Here is a 16,929-nt window from a genome sequence, read left to right as displayed (position 1 = left end):
AGCATGGAGGCGCCAGGAGAAGCCAAATGCTGGTCTGCAGCACCCTCTGCTGGTGGCAAGGAGATGTGCGGGCTCTCTATGGAGTGTCAAAAGTTAAAGGATAAATATAAAATTCCTTCCAGTAGCACCTTAAAGACCAACTAAGTTAGTTCTTGGTATGAGCTTTCGTGTGCATGCATGTGTATCTGTGTATCTGAAGAAGTGTGCATGCACACGAAAGCTCATACCAAGAACTAACTTAGTTGGTCTTTAAGGTGCTACTGGAAGGAATTTTTTTTGTTTTGACGATGGCAGACCAACACGGCTACCTATCTGTAACAGGATAAATATAGAACATCATGGAAGGGGAAGGGGAAGTCAGTGAATAAATTCAGTGCTTTTTTCTATTAAAAAAAATGTTGAGGGGTACTCTCATTTTGACTCAAGAAAATCACAATTTTATAGTTCAAATCGTACCGCTGCGCCCCCCAGAAAACAAACACTGGATAAATTAGATGTTAAAGTATGTAAACTTTTGAAAACCAAATAGACAAAAATAAGAGCAGTGTGGGGTCCAGCCAGGGACTGGAGAAAAGAGAGGTGCCCCCAGCCAGGCTGAGAGCAGCAGCTCCCCCCAGTGACATGGGGTGCTCCCCCCAGTGACGGAGGAGGCCTCAATCCAAGGCAGCCACACAGGAGCCAACTCCTAGGGTCTGAGGTCCCTTTGGCTCCACCAATAACATATTTGAGGGGGCTTCTTACCCCATGGCATTGCCAGGACATGGTGCCCCTCACTCCACACCCAAAGCACAACTACTCTCCCCCATACATTAAAAATAAATGCCTGGTAGACTTTTTTAGGATTTTGAAAAACAGGATTTATTTTGAATGAAGCAACGGCATGTTCCAGTAGATCAGCTGCCATGCTTTGCTGCAGATTGTCTTTCCGAAGCTCCTTGGATTGGCATGGTGGGGGGGGGGTAGCACAACCTCCAGGTGTGGCCTTCCAGATGTGTCCAGGCTCTAACTCCCAGCTGCTAGCTGGGAGAGGAGGGGGAGGAAGGGAGCTGCTGCCGCCGCCACTGGAGTCCAGCAACCCAATCCCCTCTGCCCCACTGCAGCAGGGAAAGTGGAGAGGGGGCTTTGGGGCTAAGTCTTTATGAAGGCTGGGCCCCACAGCAGAGGCAAGGAAGGTTGTGTACACGGAAGTGGGTGGGTGAGGGTATCAGGTTTGATGCCGGGCTCTGCACCGCTTCTCAGGTGGTCTTGGGCAAGACGGGGCCGTGCAACAGTTTGGTGTGGAGCGTGGAGAAAGGGGAGCTGGGGTGGGGGGTGGGGTGTCCCAGGAGGCCCCTCGCGTCTTCTCACAGGCTGCTTGATGGGGAGGCAGCCAGACGCTTCCCGATACAAATGCTGGAGAGAGGAGAGGAAGAGGGCAGTGAGTGAGGGGCTTGCTCAGGAGAGGCCAGGCCTCAGCTCCTCTCTTGCTACGCTCCTCCAGGCAAGTGGGAGAGGCAAGGAAGGCTCTGAGCAGCAGAAGAACATGAGAAGAGGCTGCTGGATCAGGCCAGAGGAGTCCCATCTAATCCAGCATCCGCTTCTGCAGCAGCCAGCCAGGTGCTCAGAGACTTCACCGCAGGTCTCAAGACGTTTTGGAGGGGAGGGGGAGGAGACAGACACTATAGGGGGCTGCCTGCACTGGGCAGAATTAAGGGTGTTTCCGTAAAGGGAGAGAAAAATCAACCCCCATCCCCATGTTTTGCCACGATCCCATTTCTCCTCAGCTGGTGGGCCACTGCTGTGTGTGAGAGAGGAGTCCAGGCAAGAGGTTTGGAGGCGCTAACTGTGCCTGCTTCGTTGCCTCCCCCTCCCCCCCCGACTCACCCAAGGCCAAAGGCCAAGACGTGGCTGAGCAGCAGAGAGGGGATGACCAGAAGCAGCAGCTGGGGGTCCCGCAACCCCCTCCTCCTGTGTAGAACTGGGCTGAGCAGGGGGGCACACGCAGGGGGCAGGCAGGCCAGCTCCCTGCAGAGAGACAGACAGACAGAGTCCAAAGTGGAGCAAGCAGTGGGGTGAGAGTTTTTGGGGGGGCTGCCTGAAGCCAGGACCCCCGGGGAAAGCCAGTGAAGAGCCATCCTTACTTTTGGTGCTCAGGGGGGCTGGGCCACGACCAGGGCAGGGTCCCCAGCTGGACAGACCCTTCAGCGTCTTCCCTCTGCAAAGAGAAAGTGCAGCACCCCATAATTTTTTTTAAGGATGAAGGGGGGCATATCACCTGGGCAACCATCTGGGCATGTCTTGTGGGTGGGTGTGAACACACCTTGTCTATGGAACTTGAGGTGCTTCATGGGTCAGGCACCACAATGACCCCTGAGATTAAACCTTTCAAGACCCCCGTTTGGTTGGCGCCTTCTCATTCTGAGGCCACAAGACCACAAGCCCATGGCCCAGGTGGCTCCTTTGCACACCTCAGCGTTGACACTCACCTGCCCTGGGCTCAGGTCCTCCACACCAGGCGCCTTCAGTGCACGGAAGGAGCTGGAAACACAAGAAATGGAATCTGCTGGTGAGAAATTGCTCTCGCTGTCTGTGTGTTCAGGCACAAGAGAGATTTTGCTGCCATGCTGTTTGTGAGCATGCTCAGAAGCTGCTGTGAAGCCCTTGAGAGGCTGATGCCCTCAGTGGACCTAAATCTCTACCAGGCCAGACCTGTCCACAGCCTGCAGGATGCTCAGGTGAGCCCTTCAGAAGGCAGGAGCCTCCTGTCCTCCTGGGCAGGTGAAGAGGCTGGCCAATGGAGCCCAGACAGGAGAAGGGAGCCGAGTTGTCACCCACAGAAGAAGCCCAGGTCAGCCTTGCAGGGGGTTTGTGTGTCCTGACTGTGGCAGTCCCTGGAAGACGTCTGGTGGCCACTCCCAGGCCGGTCTTTCTGGGGGAGCAGCTGTAGAAACCAGAGCCCACACAGCAAAGGCTCCTTGTGACTAAACCCCAGGAAGAGCTTTCTGAGCTGGCTGACAGTGGAACAGACTCTCTAGGGAGGCGGTGGAGTCTCCTTCCTTGGAGATTGTAAAGCAGAGGTTGGATGGCATCAGTCATGTTGTTGAGATTCCTGCATTTCAGGGGGTTGGACTAGATGGGCCTTGGAGGTCCCTTCTAACTCTACAATTCTGTGATTCCATGATTCTTCCAGCTCTGGTACATTTATAATGGCAGGATGTGGGGTTCACATCCTCAGGTTCGTGTGGCAAGGTGGAGCCCAAAGAAAATCAGCCAGACTTTCCAATTTCTCAGTGAGAAGTTCAGAAATACAAATCTCAAGAGAGGCGATTTGGTTCAAACTTTGACGTTTCAGAGCATCCCAAAAGGGAAGGGAAGAGAACCGCGAGTCCTGAGGGAACATCCGTGCAATAATTACCTAGCATTCAAAGGAGCTGACCGGAATTTGCTTAGGAGCGCAGTTATGCCAACTCCAGTGAAAGCCTAAGGAGCCCCTCATGCAGCCCCATAGCCGGGGGGGGGGGGGGGAGTCGAGTCAGGCTCGCGGGAGGACTTGGAAGGAAGAGCTGGCCTCCCCCAGGCAGTGGGCCGCCCCCTGGGTACGCAGCCCTGAGCAGGGGTTAAGGAAGGAGCGAAGAGCCAGGGATGCCCAGTAGCGCCTGTCTGACTCCGAGAGGCTGATCTGCCGTCCCCTCACCCGAGACCCGGCAGTCCAAGCTTGCTCTCCCGCCGCCCCCCGGTGTCGTCGCTTCCCGGCCCTTCGGAGCTAGCAGCCGCCGCCCGCTTGTCCACCGCAGAGCCTCCCTTTCGCCTGCTGCGCTCACAGCCAGTTGCAAGGAGTTCCGCCGACCCCGCTGCCCACGAAAGAGTCATCTACCCACGACCACCTACCCCTCGGCCCGCGGCGGCTCCATCTCCAGCTGCGCTTCCAGCAGGATCCGCTCCATGTCGCGGTGGGGCGCACAGGCCGGCGTGGGGGGCTCCTCCAGGTCAAGTGGGGGCACCTCCACCCAGGAGCCTAGGAAGCGGGCAGGCAGGCGGGAAGAGGCAGTTAGAGGGGCCGAACTGGATCCCGCCCCCCGCCACCGCCTGGGGGATGCTGCTGCAGCTGCTGGGGGGGGGAGCCCCAGAGCCCCTACCCCAGTCTGGCCCCGCAAGGGACCCGGCGCGGGAGCGCGCTTCTCCTCCCTCCCTCCCCCCTCCCGCCCAGGGCCACTCACTCTGCAGGGCGTCTTCCCGGGGCGCCTCCATCGCTCCGCTGCCTGGGCTCCCTCCGGTGCCAGGCAGGTGCCCGTCCCATTAGCCAGCCGGCCAGCTGGAGGCCACGTGACGCCCAGCCGGCTCCCTTCTGTAAACAGAAGCGCCGGGCACCCTCGCGCCTTAAAAGGGCGACGCCAGCCTGCTCCGGGGAGGGGTGGGGACCCCAGCCGGCAAGGGACAGGGGAGGGGGCGCCGCTCCGTATGCCAATATCGGACGGGCTCATTTCCAGCTGCTCCGGAAGGGAGAAGCCGTCCCGAACCATTGGATCCAAAGGCTAAGAAACGAAATTCTGTCTTTCGACAGGAAGAGCCGTTCTGCCTCGGAAGCAGCGGCGTCTCTCCCTCGTAGGAGGGATGCTTTGGCAGGGATGCCTGCATTGCCGGGGTTGGACTAGATGACCCTTGGGTGCTTCCATCTCTGCAATTCTAGGGCTCTGAGGGGAAGGCTTTCTGAACATCACACCGTCGAGTCAGAATCAGAATTCAAAATGACCGGAACAGATTGGAGAACTGGGCGCAAGCTAAGAACATGAATTTCAACAGGGACAAATGCTGGTTTCTGCACTTAGGCAGGAAGAACAAGGTGCCCAAAGATAGGACGGGCAGCGCCGGATTTAAGTATAAGCTAAACAAGCTGTAGCTTAGGGTCCCCCTCTCTTGGGGCCCCCAAAGTTACCATACAGCATATACTGCCTTCAACACAAAAAACAGCGACAATTTGTTGTTGACAACGGGCAGCTGGGCACATAAAGGAAAGGAGCTGAGGGCCTCATCAAACCGCAATCCGGCCCTGAGGCGGGGGACGCCTGGCTCACTGGCAGGCATGTGAAAAGGATCTCGGGGTCTCCCTGGACCACAAGCTTCACGCGAGTCCACAGTGTGAGGCAGCAGCAAAAAGGGGCGAATGCTCTTCCAGGCTGCATCCAGAGAAGTCCTAGTCCTGCTCTGTTTCTTTCGGTATTTCAAGGAGCGGGGCGCCGCCGAAGCCACGGAAGGAGGGAGCCGGAGGAAGGCAAGTGCGGGCCGCCTCCTGTCGCCCCTTTAAGAGTAGCCGGCTACGTGCTCCATGAATGAATGCGCGCCCGGGAGGGGCGCAGCCAGACATGCCGAGCTGCACGCATCTCCCGCCCGGGAGGAGGAGGCTGACCTGGGCCGACCCCGCGAGCCGAGCAGAAGGGAACAGCTGAGCATCCTCCGGAGCGCGCCGCGCGCCCCCGTCTCCCAGACAGCCTTCCTCGCCCCTCTCCTCCTCGCAGCAGCATCATCTGCTCACGACTGCGGGGCGATGGGAACCTGAACAATTTAGGCTGCCCCACTGATTCAGAGACCTGGAAGGGGACCCCCCACAAGGGACATCTAGTCTAGCGCCCCCTCATGCAGGAAGCGCTCATGGAAAGGATGCCCAGAATACAGGCAGCAAGGATGCAGAGTTCCTCCCGCCACACTCGAAGCCACTGGTTTCTGGCAGGTGTGGGGAGCACCCCCTTGCCTCCTCAGGGTCGCCTAAGACCCCCCCCCCAGGTGGTCAGGAAGGTTCCCTTTGTCCAAAGCACAGGCAGCCAATTGGACAGAGTGACAACCGCCCACTTTCAACTCCCATGTGATTTTCAAGGCTCAGGTTGCTTGTAATGGACCCCCCCCCCCTCAAGGAAAACAGCATGCAGTGGCTGGGCTTTCTTTTCTGGGGGGAGCAGAAGGGCTGGCCCCACCACCCTCCTCAAGGATCCAAAGGCGTCCCCTTTGGGCACCTGCTCTGCATTCTGCGGCAAGACTGCCGCCCCAAAGGAAAGCAGCAGCCACCCTGCTAAGCGAAGAGCAGCTATAAAAGGCCGTCAGGCTTTGGAAGGGAGCCCATGAGTCATCTAGTCCACCCCTCACAATGCAAGAATCACCCCCAACCCCACTATCCAGCAGCCCCTCCACTGTAAAGCGCGCAAAGCTAAAGCAGACTCTCACCACACAGAAACAGAAATTAGAGACGCAAGACGGCGAGGACACACAAAACAGCCACTCAAAAGCACTTGGGATAGAGCTTCGTGTGGCTCAGGCTGGGTCAGGACAGGAGGGCCTGGCTGGAGGCAGGAGACAGCTCAGCCCGCCAGCTGAGTGGCTCAGGGGCCCACCCCCTCCGGAGCCAGGGCACAGAGGGGAGAGCCAGAGGGAAGGCAGCCTGGCCCCCCCGGCCCGTCCTAGCAGCAGCTGCGGTGGCGGAACAAGGACCCGTTGTGTCTCCCTTGGCGGGGCTTCTGCTGCCTCTCAAGCAGAGTCAACAGCAGCGAAGGAAGGCGCGTCCGAGAGGATGAGAATTAGAGTAACGTTTATTTTGATAGTGAAAGCTTGCCCCCTCCCACCCACACTCTGAGGCAGGCCGTCGGGGCCCCCGGCTGTGCGGCAGGGCGATGTGGAGTCCGGGCCTTGCAGCGGGCGGGGTGGGGGCTGGGAGCCTCCCTCTTGCCCTGCGGAGAAGTCAGGCGGGATGGGCGCACACCACTCAAGGGCAGCCACGGGCACACTGCCAACCCCACACAGGTCCAGCGGGGCAGCAGTGTCCGCAGCAACCCTCCACAAAGATCCAGAGTTGATCAAGCCAGCAGTCCTCAAGGAAAACACCAGCTGGTCAGTGGCTCCCCTCCTTCGGCGCCATCCCATGCTTCTCCATGAATCTCCTGCAAAGGCAAGAGGAGCCTTTCATCAGCACATGGCGGCACAGAGCTGCTCAGCCAGAGCAAGCGTGGATGGGCTGGGGGGGGGTCAGAGAGAGACTGCTGGGGGGGGGGTCCCTTGCTTCCTCTGCAACAGGGAAAGGGTCCCGGCCTCACCTCCTGGCGTAGTCGTACAGCAGCCGCTTCCGCTCCTGGAGAGAGAGGTGCCTTGCCTCTGGGGACCGGGCAAAGAGCTTCATGGGGGCCTGCAGAGAGAGGGGGGGGGCAGGAGCTCAGCCTTGAGAAGCCCCAGCGCCTCTTCAGCCCCCCCCCCACATGGCCCCCCAGCGCCTGTTCCCTCCCTCCTCCTTGGGATGGGGGGTGTTGGATACCGGGGTCAGGGGAGCAGAGGCGAGGTAGTGAGCGCCAGAGACGGACGGGGCAGCCGAGGAATCCTCTGCCTCCGCCTCGCTGGGGATGAAGGGAACCCGCCCCTCCAGGAGATTGGCAATGGTCGCATCCACACAGTTCGTCCGAGCTGGAAGAGAGAGAGAAGGAGACCAGATCACTGACCACAGGCTGCGTGATCCTCTCTCAGGAGCGCTTCAGTTGGAACGCCTGCATTGCAGGGGCTGGACTAGGGCTGCAATTCTGTGTTTCTACTGCCCTCCCCAACCCTCCTGGGTATGAGAATCCCCCCTCAAGCTCTTATCCAAATGCTTCCCCCCACACACACCACGCACCTAGATCCTTGCGGATGACTGCCAGGGGCACGTGGGGCAGGACTTCTTTGACACGCTGAGCCATGCCACTCCAGCGGACATCCTCTGCAGAGGCGACACTGGGAAAAGCTCGGTCCTGGGTCCCCGAAGGCTGGCTTGGAGCTGAAAGGAAGGAAGGCAAGGGGAAAGGGGGCGGCTGAGGCACAGTGGCCGGGGGGGGGGGGCACAGCCCCCATGGTGGCCTGGATCCTCCCTGCCTCCCTGCCAGCTACTGCTAAGCAGAGTGGGCAAGACCCTCGCCACCCACCAGGAGAGAGCTGGGAGCAGGCAGAGCCCAGGCAGGAGCCCCCCCAGGGCTTGGAGCTCTGCCAGCAAGCAGGCCTATGGAGGCAGGGGAGACGAACCGCTTCCGCCCCACTCACCTGGGGGGCTGTAGGGGGCTGAGGGGCTGTGGCGCAATCGCTTCAGGTGCTCGGCTTTGTCAGCAGCAGTGAGTCGAGTTGACACCACACCCAGCTCCAGGGCCAGGAGCTGCAGGGAGGAGAGACGCAGGCCAGGGCTAGCTGGGAAGCTCCCCAGTACAGGCTCTGACACAGCCTGAGCGGACAGAGGCAGCACCTCAGCACGGGCATCACGCCCCCTCCCACCCCCCCGCTGAGGAACATGCAAGACCACGGCCGTGCCAGTCAGTCTTTCATGCCGCCCCCCCAAGCCCTCCGCTCCTACCTCCTGAACCCGCAGCGCAAACTCCTCGCGGGTTTCTTCAACTAGCCTGGCGATGGGCGGAAGCCACCTGGGGAGGAAGGAAGGGAAGAGGGGAGGACAAGCCCCAGGCTACCCAGGTGACCTGCCTCCCCTTTCCCAAAACGAGGACCAAACTTCCCCCGTTGGCAAAGGCAGAGAGAGGGGCTCAAGGGCAGAGGCTTCCTTCCCTTCTGCTCTGAGAGCCTCTCTCCTCTCCTTCCGTCCAGCCCCCCCCCTCCTCCCCCATGCAAGGAAGTAGCAGAGACTGTTAGTACCTTACTTGATAAACAGTGAAGGGCACAAAGAACGTCCAGAGCAGCTCTGTCACCCAGGAGGCGTCAGCCACACTCTTGGGGGGGGGGGGGAGAAAGAAAAGAGTAAAAAGCCAAGAGGGGTGGGGGCTGCTGCAAGTGCAAGCCTGGCCCTTGGGATGGGGGAGGAAGCACCCACCACAAACACCCATTGCTGGGGGGATGTTCCTGTGCGTTCTGCTTAACAGCAGCAAATAGACAGCCCCCCCCGACTCACCACAGCAACAAAAGGCCTCTGGACTTGCAGAGCCACTGGCTGGACGCTGTCCAAGATGGAGAAGGGCCATGAGCTGGAGAGGGAAGGGTGCAGTCAGTGGGGCAACGCTCAGCAGGAGACTCCCCCCACCCCACTGTTTGCTGGCTTCCCCCTGAGGCACCTGGTCAGCCAAAATCAGAACCAGATCGTGGGCTGGCCGGCCCTTGGCCTGATCCCGGGGGATCTTCTCTGGTGCCTGGCGCCAGGCCAGAGGCTCTGCCCACCTGAAGCGCAGGAGACCCACGCGGCCGTTGGTGGTCGTCTCCTCGGGGAAGAGCAGCAGGGGCGGGTTGCCCCCCTGGGAGGAGTAGGCCTTCAGGGACTCCAGCAGCTCGGCTCGGCTCTCTGCACCCCCCACCTCCAGGAAGCCCCGGGACCAGCAGAGGAAGCCGGAGGTGCCGTTCAGCACGGGCTGTTGGGAAGAGAATCCGTCAGGGCCGGCCTGGCTCTCCCCTGGTGGGGATTGGGACCTGCAGCCCTGGGGAAGCCAGCCCCCAGGGATCCCAAGGCCATGAGCATTCAAGGGCATGCATGCGCTGCCTTCTGCCCCAGAGGCAGGGGGCAGCATCAGGGCTAGAGCCCCCCCCCCCCTGCTGTGAATCTGTCTCATCCACTTTTAAAGCCATCCAAGTTGGGGGCCAGCACAAACTCTGGCGGGAGCTAAACCCATTGTTTAAATTATGTGCTGCATGAAACTGTATCCATTATTATTTCTTATTATTTCTTAAGATTTCATTCTGCCCTGTATCTGTAGCAATTCACAACATAAAGTTACAACGTAAAAATCACAAACTACACAATAAAAGCAAAAACAAAGACAACCCAATAATCCCCAAGACTTAAAAGGTCAATCGGCCCAAGACCCGCTTGAAGAGGAACATTTTCACCTGGCGCCTAAAGGTGTATAATGAAGGTTCCAGCCGAACATCCCTAGAGAGAGCATTTCACAAATGGGGAGCCACCCCAGAAAAGGCCCGTTCTTGTGTACATGAATACACGTACAATCACACACACACACAAATGGCAATGATTATTCCGTTAAGGTGAACTCCCAAAGGTGGACATTCAAGGCTGAGAGTTGGAAAAATCAGGACGAATAAAATAAAGTTGTTCTTCATGCAGTGCACAGTTAAACTATGGAACTCCCTGCTGCAGGAGCCAGTGCTGGCAACCAGCCCGGATGGTTTTTAAAGGGAATGAGAGACCTGCATTGCGCTAAGCACAATGGCTCGGCTCTGCTTTCACAGTCAGATGCAATGACACTTCTGGATGCCAGAAACCAGAGGAGGGGCGAGGGCTCTTGTGCATCTGGTGGGAGAGCAGGGGCCTGATCCAGCGGGTGCTTCTTACCTTGCCACAGGCTGCGCTAACAAGACCTGCCTCTCTCTGAAGCAAGGGGAGAAATTGCGTGAGGCCCGGAGGCGGCTGAGCCTCTGCACCTCCCGGAAGGCGCATTTCCTGGGGCAGAAGCGTGCCAAGGGGGGGGGGGATCCTTTGCCGTGCCCCCGGCCCCTGGCGCTGTTCCCCGGCCCGGCCTTTCCTGCCTCCCCCTCGAGGGGCAGCCTCTCCTCCCCCCCCCCGCCCCCCGCCCCCCGCTCACCGCGTTGCAGGAGGTGAGCAGGTTGAGGACGTTGTGGTCGAAGTGGGTGACGTGGTTGGCGATGAAGACGCGGGCGCGGAGGCTGCGCTGGCGAGGGTCGGCCTGGCGCACGAGCACGCCCAGCACCGAGCACATGACGCGCACGATGAAGCGGCGCGGGGCGCTGTCCGGGAGCGCGCAGCTGACCAGGAAGACGTGCAGCCCGATGAAGAGGCGCAGCAGCAGCAGCGCCAGCCCCACCGGCGCGTAGAGGAGCAGCGAGAGCAGCAGGCGCGGCCCCTCGCCGCCGGGGAGCCTGCGGGGGGGAGAAGGAGAAGGGCGCCGAGGGGTCAGCGGGGAAGAGGGAGGGAGCGAGGGAGGGAGGCCCGCCCCCCCCCGCCGCCCCCCCGCCCCGGAGGCCCCCCCCTCACCGGTGCGCGTCGAAGAGCCGGTCGGGCGCCACGGGGGCGGCGGCGGAGGCGTCCATGCTGCCCGCGGTCCGGAGGCGCCGCTCAGCGGGAAGCGGGGCGGGACACGGCCGGGGCCTGACGGGCCGCCGCTGCCATCTTGGTCGCGCCCGCTCCGGGGGAAGCGCGTCACCGCGCCCGACGCCCCGCCCCGCCCCTTCCGCCGCCGCCCGCCCGGACTCCGTTTCCCGGCGTGCCCCGCGAGGCGGCCCCAGCAGCATGGCGGCGGCGGCGGCGGCGGCGGGGTCTCGGGTGGCGCGGCGCTGGGCGGCGGCGGGGCTGCGGAGCGGGGTCGGGGGCGCCTGGGCGGCGGGGCCGGGGCTGGGCGGGGGCGGCGGCGGGCAGAGGCGGCCTCCTCCTCCTCCTCCCGGAGGGTGGCGCTGGGGGGCGGCGGGGGCGGGGGCGCTGCTGGGGGGCTGGTGGCTGCTGCGGGGCGAGGAGGGCGGCGGCGGGGCGCGGCGGGCCTCCCTCTGGCCGGGCCTCCCTCGGCTGCTGGCCGCCGTGCCCTCGCCGCCGCCCTCGCCCTCCTCCCCGCCGGGCTCCCCGCGCGCCACCTACAACTTCATCGCCGACGTGGTGGAGCGGACGGCGCCGGCGCTGGTCTACATCGAGATCCTGGGCAGGTACTGGGGGGGGGGGGTCGCCTTTTCCCCGGGCAGAGACTCCCGCCCAGGCGGCGGGGCGAGGAAGCCAGAGCCGAGAAGCCGTGAAAAGGGGTAGAATTAAGATGATGATGATGATTTCTTATTTATACCCCGCCCACCTGGCTGAGTTTCCCCATCAACTCTGGGCGGCTTCCAATCGAGTGTTAAAAACAATACAGCATGAAATACTAAAAGCTTCTCTAAACAGGGCTGCCTTTAGATGTCTTTTAAAGATAGGATAGCTGCTCATTTCCTTCACATCTGAAGGGAGGGTGCTCCACAGGGCAGGTGCCACTGCAGAGAAGGCCCTCTGTCTACTCACAATGAGGGAACCGCCAGAAGGCCCTCGGTGCTGGACCTCCGTGTCCAGGCAGAACGACGGGGATGGAGACGCTCCTTCAGGTCTACTGGGCCTTTGAGGCTGTTTAGGGCTTTCAAGGTCAGCACCAACGCTTTGAATTGTGCTCAGAAACATACTGAGAGCCAATGCAGATCTCTCAGGACCAGTGTTATGTGGCCACTGCCAGATGCAAGAAGGAGGAGAGCAGGAAGATCCCAACCGTAGAAACACCACCACACCAGCTTTTCCATTCAAAGCAGTGCATTTCCAAAAGTAGAGGGACAGCAAGCAGGCAGCCAGTCCGGCTTCTCTAGGGAAGGAGTTCCAAGTGGTCTGGCAGCAGCCACCACCCAGAAGGCCCTGTCCTGTTTACATTTTCCCATGGGGACACCTGGTTGGCCACTGTGAGAACTGATCCTGGCCCTGCTGGAGTCCTTGACGTGTGCCCGGCTGTGTGTGTCCCTTGCCTGGTCCTGGTCCCCATGTCCCTCATTCCCTCCTGCTTCCCACAGGCACCCATTTTCCGGCCGGGAGGTGCCCATCTCCAACGGCTCCGGCTTCGTGGTGTCTGCGGATGGGCTGATAGTCACCAACGCCCACGTGGTGGCCAACCGGAAGCGGGTGCGGGTGCGCCTGGCCAGCGGGGAGCTCTATGACGCCGTAGTGAGGCAGGTGGACCAGGTGGCCGACATCGCCACCATCAAGATCAATGCCAAGGTGAGTGCACTGGGGCAGCGGGTGATTTGCAGCAGTGCCCCTTGGCTCTGTGAGCTGGGCAGGGAGGGGGCAGCCTGTTGGAAAGTTGAGATTGGTGGGCCAGAAGCCAAGAGCAGGTCCTGGTTGGGTGGGGGCATGCAGGGCAACCAGCTTCAGGGGCCCAACACCAACTCCTCCCCCCTCCCAAGCTGGGCTGACGCCAGTCTCCTAATGATTTCCTGACCCCCAGAAGTGGGGCCAGGCTTCCGCCCCTCACCCGTGAGAGAGGAGTCCAGATGAGGCCGGAAGGAGAGCTCAGCATGCGGGGGGGGGGGGGGCTCTCCCATGCTGTGTCCTGGTACTGACACCTGTCTCTTTCCTCCTCCTCCCCCCCCAGCGCCCGCTGCCCACGCTGCCCCTGGGCCGCTCCTCTGATGTGCGCCAGGGGGAGTTTGTGGTGGCCATGGGCAGCCCCTTCGCCCTGCAGAACACCATCACCTCTGGCATCGTCAGCTCTGCCCAGCGAGGGGGGCGGGAGCTGGGCTTGGCAGCTTCGGACATGGAGTACATACAGACGGACGCAGCCATTGACGTAAGGCCTGCTGGGCATGAGAGCCGGGAGGGGGGCAGCGTGGGGGGGGGGCTTTTTGTTGGCCTGTCCCCTGAGTGGCGCAGGTGCTGCCTCTGCCATGCGGGAGGGGCCTGGGTGATTCCTGGGCCTCCCTCCTGTCCCTTGTGGTGAGGGTGGGGGCGCCCAAAGGGACCAGGGGCAGCTCTGGGTCACTCCAAGTGACTTCCTCTCCGGTTTTCTGCTCTGCAGTTTGGAAACTCCGGGGGACCCCTCCTCAACTTGGTAAGTCCCCCGTCCTCTGCATATTTCCTGGGAATGGGGGCTTCTGCTTGCACAGGGTGGGGGTCTTTGCTCGTTGACTGGTCGGGGAACAGGCCCTTCATTTCCCAGGTGCCACAGGGGGCTTGGCTCCTAAGAGCCTGCTGCTGCTGGATCAGGCCGGGGGGGGGGGGGGGATTTGGTTCCACATCCTGTTCTCACAGTGGCTGACCAGACGCCACAAAGGGATCTGGGCCCAGGAGCAACTCTGTTCTCCTGCGGTTTCCAGCAACTGGCATTCAGAAGCAGGGCTGTCTTGGGGGGGGGGGGCAGAGCCCGGCCAGCCTCCTCCTCCACGCAGTCTCATCCTCCTTTAAAGCCATTTAGGCTGGCGGCCACCCCTGTCTCCTGTGGGAGGGAGTTCCAGTGTTTAACTATGCATTGCGTAAAGAGGGACGTCCCTCTATCAGTCCCGAATTGCCCAGTGTTCATCTTTGCTGGATGGCTAGGAGTGTTAGGAGGGTGGGAGCAAAGCTTTTCTCTCCCCCCCCCCCCCGAAAGCCAACCTGAAGTGGCTGCCCTGGGGCTCCTCTCCCTGCCTCCTAGGACGGCGAGGTGATTGGGGTGAACACCATGAAGGTGACCCCCGGGATCTCCTTCGCCATCCCCTCCGACCGACTGAGAGCCTTCCTGGAGCAGGAGGAGAAGCGCAAGGGTGAGGATCTGCCCCCCTTCCATGGGTGCTGAGCCTGCCAGGGGAGAGAGGTGGGATGGGCCACTATATGGTGGGGCTGCCTGAGCCCCCACAACCCAGGGAGGTTCCTCCTGGCAGCCTTGAGTCTCTCTTAGGCTGGGTGGGCTTCCAGCATGGAGGGGGCCCCAGAGTCTCCTTCCCCCCGGGGTCAGTGACAGCCTCTCCTCCCCCCCCCCTCCAGACTCCTGGTTTGGCAGCACAGACGGCAAGAGGCGCTACATTGGGGTGATGATGCTGACCTTGACGCCCAGGTAGGTGCTCAGTGCCAGATCCTTCCAGGCCCTAGGGGGGCGGCAGTGCAGGTCCCCCCGCCTTGGGCTGGTTGCTTCTAGAGTGGGCCCTGGTTCTCCCTAAGCGGCTGGGGCAGAGGGTCTTCTCTGCTGGCCCCAGGGAAGCAGCGCCCCACATCCTTGGGTGTCTGCATAGAGCCTTCCCTCCCCGCCAGCCTGCTGGAATCCTAACCTTGTGGCTCCCTCTCCCTCCCCAGCATCCTGTCTGAGTTGAAGATAAGGGATCCTGCCTTCCCCGATGTCTCCTACGGGGTCCTCATCCACAAGGTCATCATTGGCTCTCCGGCACATCAGTAAGTGTGACGCCCACCTGCCTTGATGGGGGTTGGACTAGATGACCCCTGAGGTCCCTCCCCACCCTAGACTTCTAGGCTTTGGGTTCCCACTTCCCCCTGGCTGGAGGGCAGAGCAAGGAGTCTCTGGCCTGTCTCTCTGCCTTCACCCCCCTACTCTGCTCTCACCGCAGGGCGGGGCTCAAGGCGGGGGACGTGGTCATGGAGATCAACGGCCAGGCGTCCCGGCGGGCAGAGGACATCTATGAGGCCGTGCGGAGCCAGAAGACGCTCACGCTGCTGGTCCGGCGCAGCTACGAGGCGCTGCTGATGAACATTGTCCCTGAAGTCACAGAGTAGGGGCGGGTGGGGGTTGTGGCCGCTGCGTTTGGGGGTCTGGGCAGGAAGACGGACTTTGCTTGAGCGTGGAGAGGACTGATCCTGCCCTCTGTCCCCACAGAAGGAGGGGGGCCCAGCGGGCGTCGGGTGGCAGTTCGGTGGGTCTTGCTCCTCTGTGGTTGTGTGATGTCAGCTGGGGGCTCTCCCTGACTTGGCAGGAAAGGCCCTTTGGGGGGCAGCACTTTCCTTTTTCCCTTTCCCCGTGGGCTATTGACCTGTCCAGGCCCACATTTTGTGGAGGGTCATCATCCTTTGTCGCGGTGCTGCGCAAATGGGCATCGAAGGCCAGGCCAGCTGCGGGCTCTGGTTTGCCCCTTGCCCAGCTGTTTTAAAAGGGGCCAAGAGGCCAAGCCATGGGGCAAGTGGCCATCCCTCTGGGGGAAACTGGCAGCAAGGTGGTCCCTTCGGCTATCCCACCCCCCAACTCAGAATCATGTGGTACAAGCCCAGCGGGGCCCAATCCGCAGCCCCTTCTGCTCCCAGCCGGAGCTGCAGTCAATCAGGAATCCTTAAGGAGGGTCTCTTGCCACTGCAAGGCGGCAGCGGGGGGCCTGAGGGGTCCGTCTGCAGTGGGTGCCATAAAGGGTGGGGTAAATTAATGGGGGCTGGGAGGGCTGGTGGTTGTGCCATCCACAGGGTTCTTAAGGACTAGAAAGTTGTTTTTAAACCCTTCAGAGCTAGCCGCTGCTCAGCCTGACCTGACTTGCTCCAGTACCAGACAGGGACGGGCTTTGTGGCTTGGTCCTTTCTGCTCCAATAAAGGGTTCTGCCAAGGGGGCAGCAGCTTCGTCTTTATTATGGGATGCTCGAGGGTGTTTAATTTAGCAGCTCTGCAGTGGCTCCTGATGCCCCCATTTGAGGTGGGGGCTGCACAACTGCTGCCCGGGCGGCTCAAAGGACTGGCACATCTGTTGCCTCGCCCTGAAGGAACGGGGGGGGGGCTCTTCATTCCCCCCCCCAAAAAACAAGGCTTGCATTGAGGGAGGGCGGGCTACTGGAGGTGGGCACAGAAGAGCCGCCCCCCTGACCAAAGAGACGTGCCACCTCAGCGCTTAGCGATGGCGACACAGATTCCTTTCTGCTCTGCCACTGTCCTTGCTCCCAAGTGGGCTGATTTCTGCCGGGGGTGGTTTGCCTTGGAAGTGGTCTTGCTAAGCCCCAGGAATTTTGGGGGGTGGAGTGGGGGGCTGTTTGCTTTTGAGGGGCTCGGCTGCGTCTCACTGGGAGGGGTGGAGAGTCCCTCTGTGCCACCGCCGGCTGCCCAGACAGGCCTCTCTTTCACCTCCAGCCGTGGAATTTGTTTCTCTGCAGTCCAGCCAGGAAGGAAAACAGGACACGGAAAGTAAGGGGGGCGAGGGGGGGGGCTCTTGCAGGAGAATTAGGCCAGGCCGGCCGACTGACCGCAGGGCTCCATTAGGACATTTCTCACATAGCTCTGAAGTGGCCAAGGGAGGGGGGGTCCCGTGGGGTGGGGTCGGTGTCCTAAATGCCCCTTTTTCTTCTTGGCTGTCTCCATCTGAGACGCCCCACCCAGATTAATAGGGGGAAATAGAGAAGTTTTTCTCCTACTCTCTCAAAATTGTGGGCATCCAAGAAGCTGGATGTTGGAAGGTTCAGGACGGGTAAAAGGACGTCACACGGTGAATCTGTGGAACTCCCTCCCGCAGGAGGCAGGATGGCCACCAACTGGAATGGCTTTAAAGAAAGTGACAGATTCATGGAGGAGATTATTATTGATGGCCCTCTTT

The 16,929-nt window shown here is 60.9% G+C and overlaps 2 protein-coding genes and 1 pseudogene across 4 annotated transcripts; 1 reads left to right on the top strand and 2 right to left on the bottom strand.

Moving 5' to 3' along the window:
- Positions 1 to 838: 838 nt before the first annotated feature.
- On the bottom strand, positions 839 to 6,382 carry LOC114604515 (BCL2/adenovirus E1B 19 kDa protein-interacting protein 3-like; annotated as a pseudogene). The gene is made up of 6 exons (XR_013394100.1): positions 4,197 to 6,382; positions 3,868 to 3,994; positions 2,466 to 2,517; positions 2,121 to 2,194; positions 1,864 to 2,004; positions 839 to 1,392 (listed from the first exon to the last, which is right to left on the bottom strand). The product of XR_013394100.1 is annotated as a BCL2/adenovirus E1B 19 kDa protein-interacting protein 3-like (transcript).
- Positions 6,383 to 6,536: 154 nt separating this feature from the next.
- AUP1 (AUP1 lipid droplet regulating VLDL assembly factor) lies at positions 6,537 to 11,228 on the bottom strand. 2 transcript variants are annotated; one of them, XM_028744652.2, is made up of 11 exons: positions 10,922 to 11,228; positions 10,512 to 10,806; positions 9,136 to 9,323; positions 8,873 to 8,945; positions 8,620 to 8,693; positions 8,327 to 8,393; positions 8,023 to 8,197; positions 7,622 to 7,762; positions 7,271 to 7,416; positions 7,056 to 7,144; positions 6,537 to 6,902 (listed from the first exon to the last, which is right to left on the bottom strand). In XM_028744652.2, exons 1-11 carry the CDS (start codon positions 11,176 to 11,178, stop codon positions 6,854 to 6,856), a joined length of 1,554 nt encoding a protein of 517 aa, XP_028600485.2. In that variant the 5' UTR covers positions 11,179 to 11,228; the 3' UTR covers positions 6,537 to 6,853. The 2 variants fall into 2 exon arrangements, with proteins under 2 accessions (XP_028600485.2, XP_028600486.2); XM_028744653.2 differs by having other exon boundaries at positions 8,023 to 8,131; positions 10,922 to 11,193.
- Positions 11,229 to 11,458: 230 nt separating this feature from the next.
- HTRA2 (HtrA serine peptidase 2) lies at positions 11,459 to 15,958 on the top strand. Its single transcript, XM_077933656.1, has 8 exons — positions 11,459 to 11,576; positions 12,454 to 12,658; positions 13,035 to 13,229; positions 13,458 to 13,490; positions 14,073 to 14,181; positions 14,402 to 14,471; positions 14,708 to 14,803; positions 14,977 to 15,958. Exons 3-8 carry the CDS (start codon positions 13,101 to 13,103, stop codon positions 15,140 to 15,142), a joined length of 603 nt encoding a protein of 200 aa, XP_077789782.1. The 5' UTR covers positions 11,459 to 11,576; positions 12,454 to 12,658; positions 13,035 to 13,100; the 3' UTR covers positions 15,143 to 15,958.
- Positions 15,959 to 16,929: the final 971 nt, after the last annotated feature.

Source organism: Podarcis muralis, chromosome 9 (assembly GCF_964188315.1).
Source record: "Podarcis muralis chromosome 9, rPodMur119.hap1.1, whole genome shotgun sequence".
Taxonomy (NCBI): domain Eukaryota; kingdom Metazoa; phylum Chordata; class Lepidosauria; order Squamata; family Lacertidae; genus Podarcis; species Podarcis muralis.
The sequence above is the reverse complement of the archived record's forward strand: the minus strand, read 5'-3'. Positions and strand labels throughout refer to the sequence as shown.

Coding starts and splice junctions, on each gene's coding strand:
- AUP1 (XM_028744652.2), bottom strand. CDS start 11,178: ATGCTGCTGGGGCCGCCTCGCGGGGCACGCCGGGAAACGGAGTCCGGG. Junction 8,198..8,326: donor TTGCGCTGCGGGTTCAGGAG/GTAGGAGCGGAG, acceptor CTGTCCGCTCAG/GCTGTGTCAGAGCCTGTACT. Junction 7,763..8,022: donor AGCCCCCTACAGCCCCCCAG/GTGAGTGGGGCG, acceptor CCTTCCTTTCAG/CTCCAAGCCAGCCTTCGGGG.
- HTRA2 (XM_077933656.1), top strand. CDS start 13,101: ATGGGCAGCCCCTTCGCCCTGCAGAACACCATCACCTCTGGCATCGTC. Junction 13,230..13,457: donor AGACGGACGCAGCCATTGAC/GTAAGGCCTGCT, acceptor TCTGCTCTGCAG/TTTGGAAACTCCGGGGGACC. Junction 14,472..14,707: donor ATGCTGACCTTGACGCCCAG/GTAGGTGCTCAG, acceptor CTCCCTCCCCAG/CATCCTGTCTGAGTTGAAGA.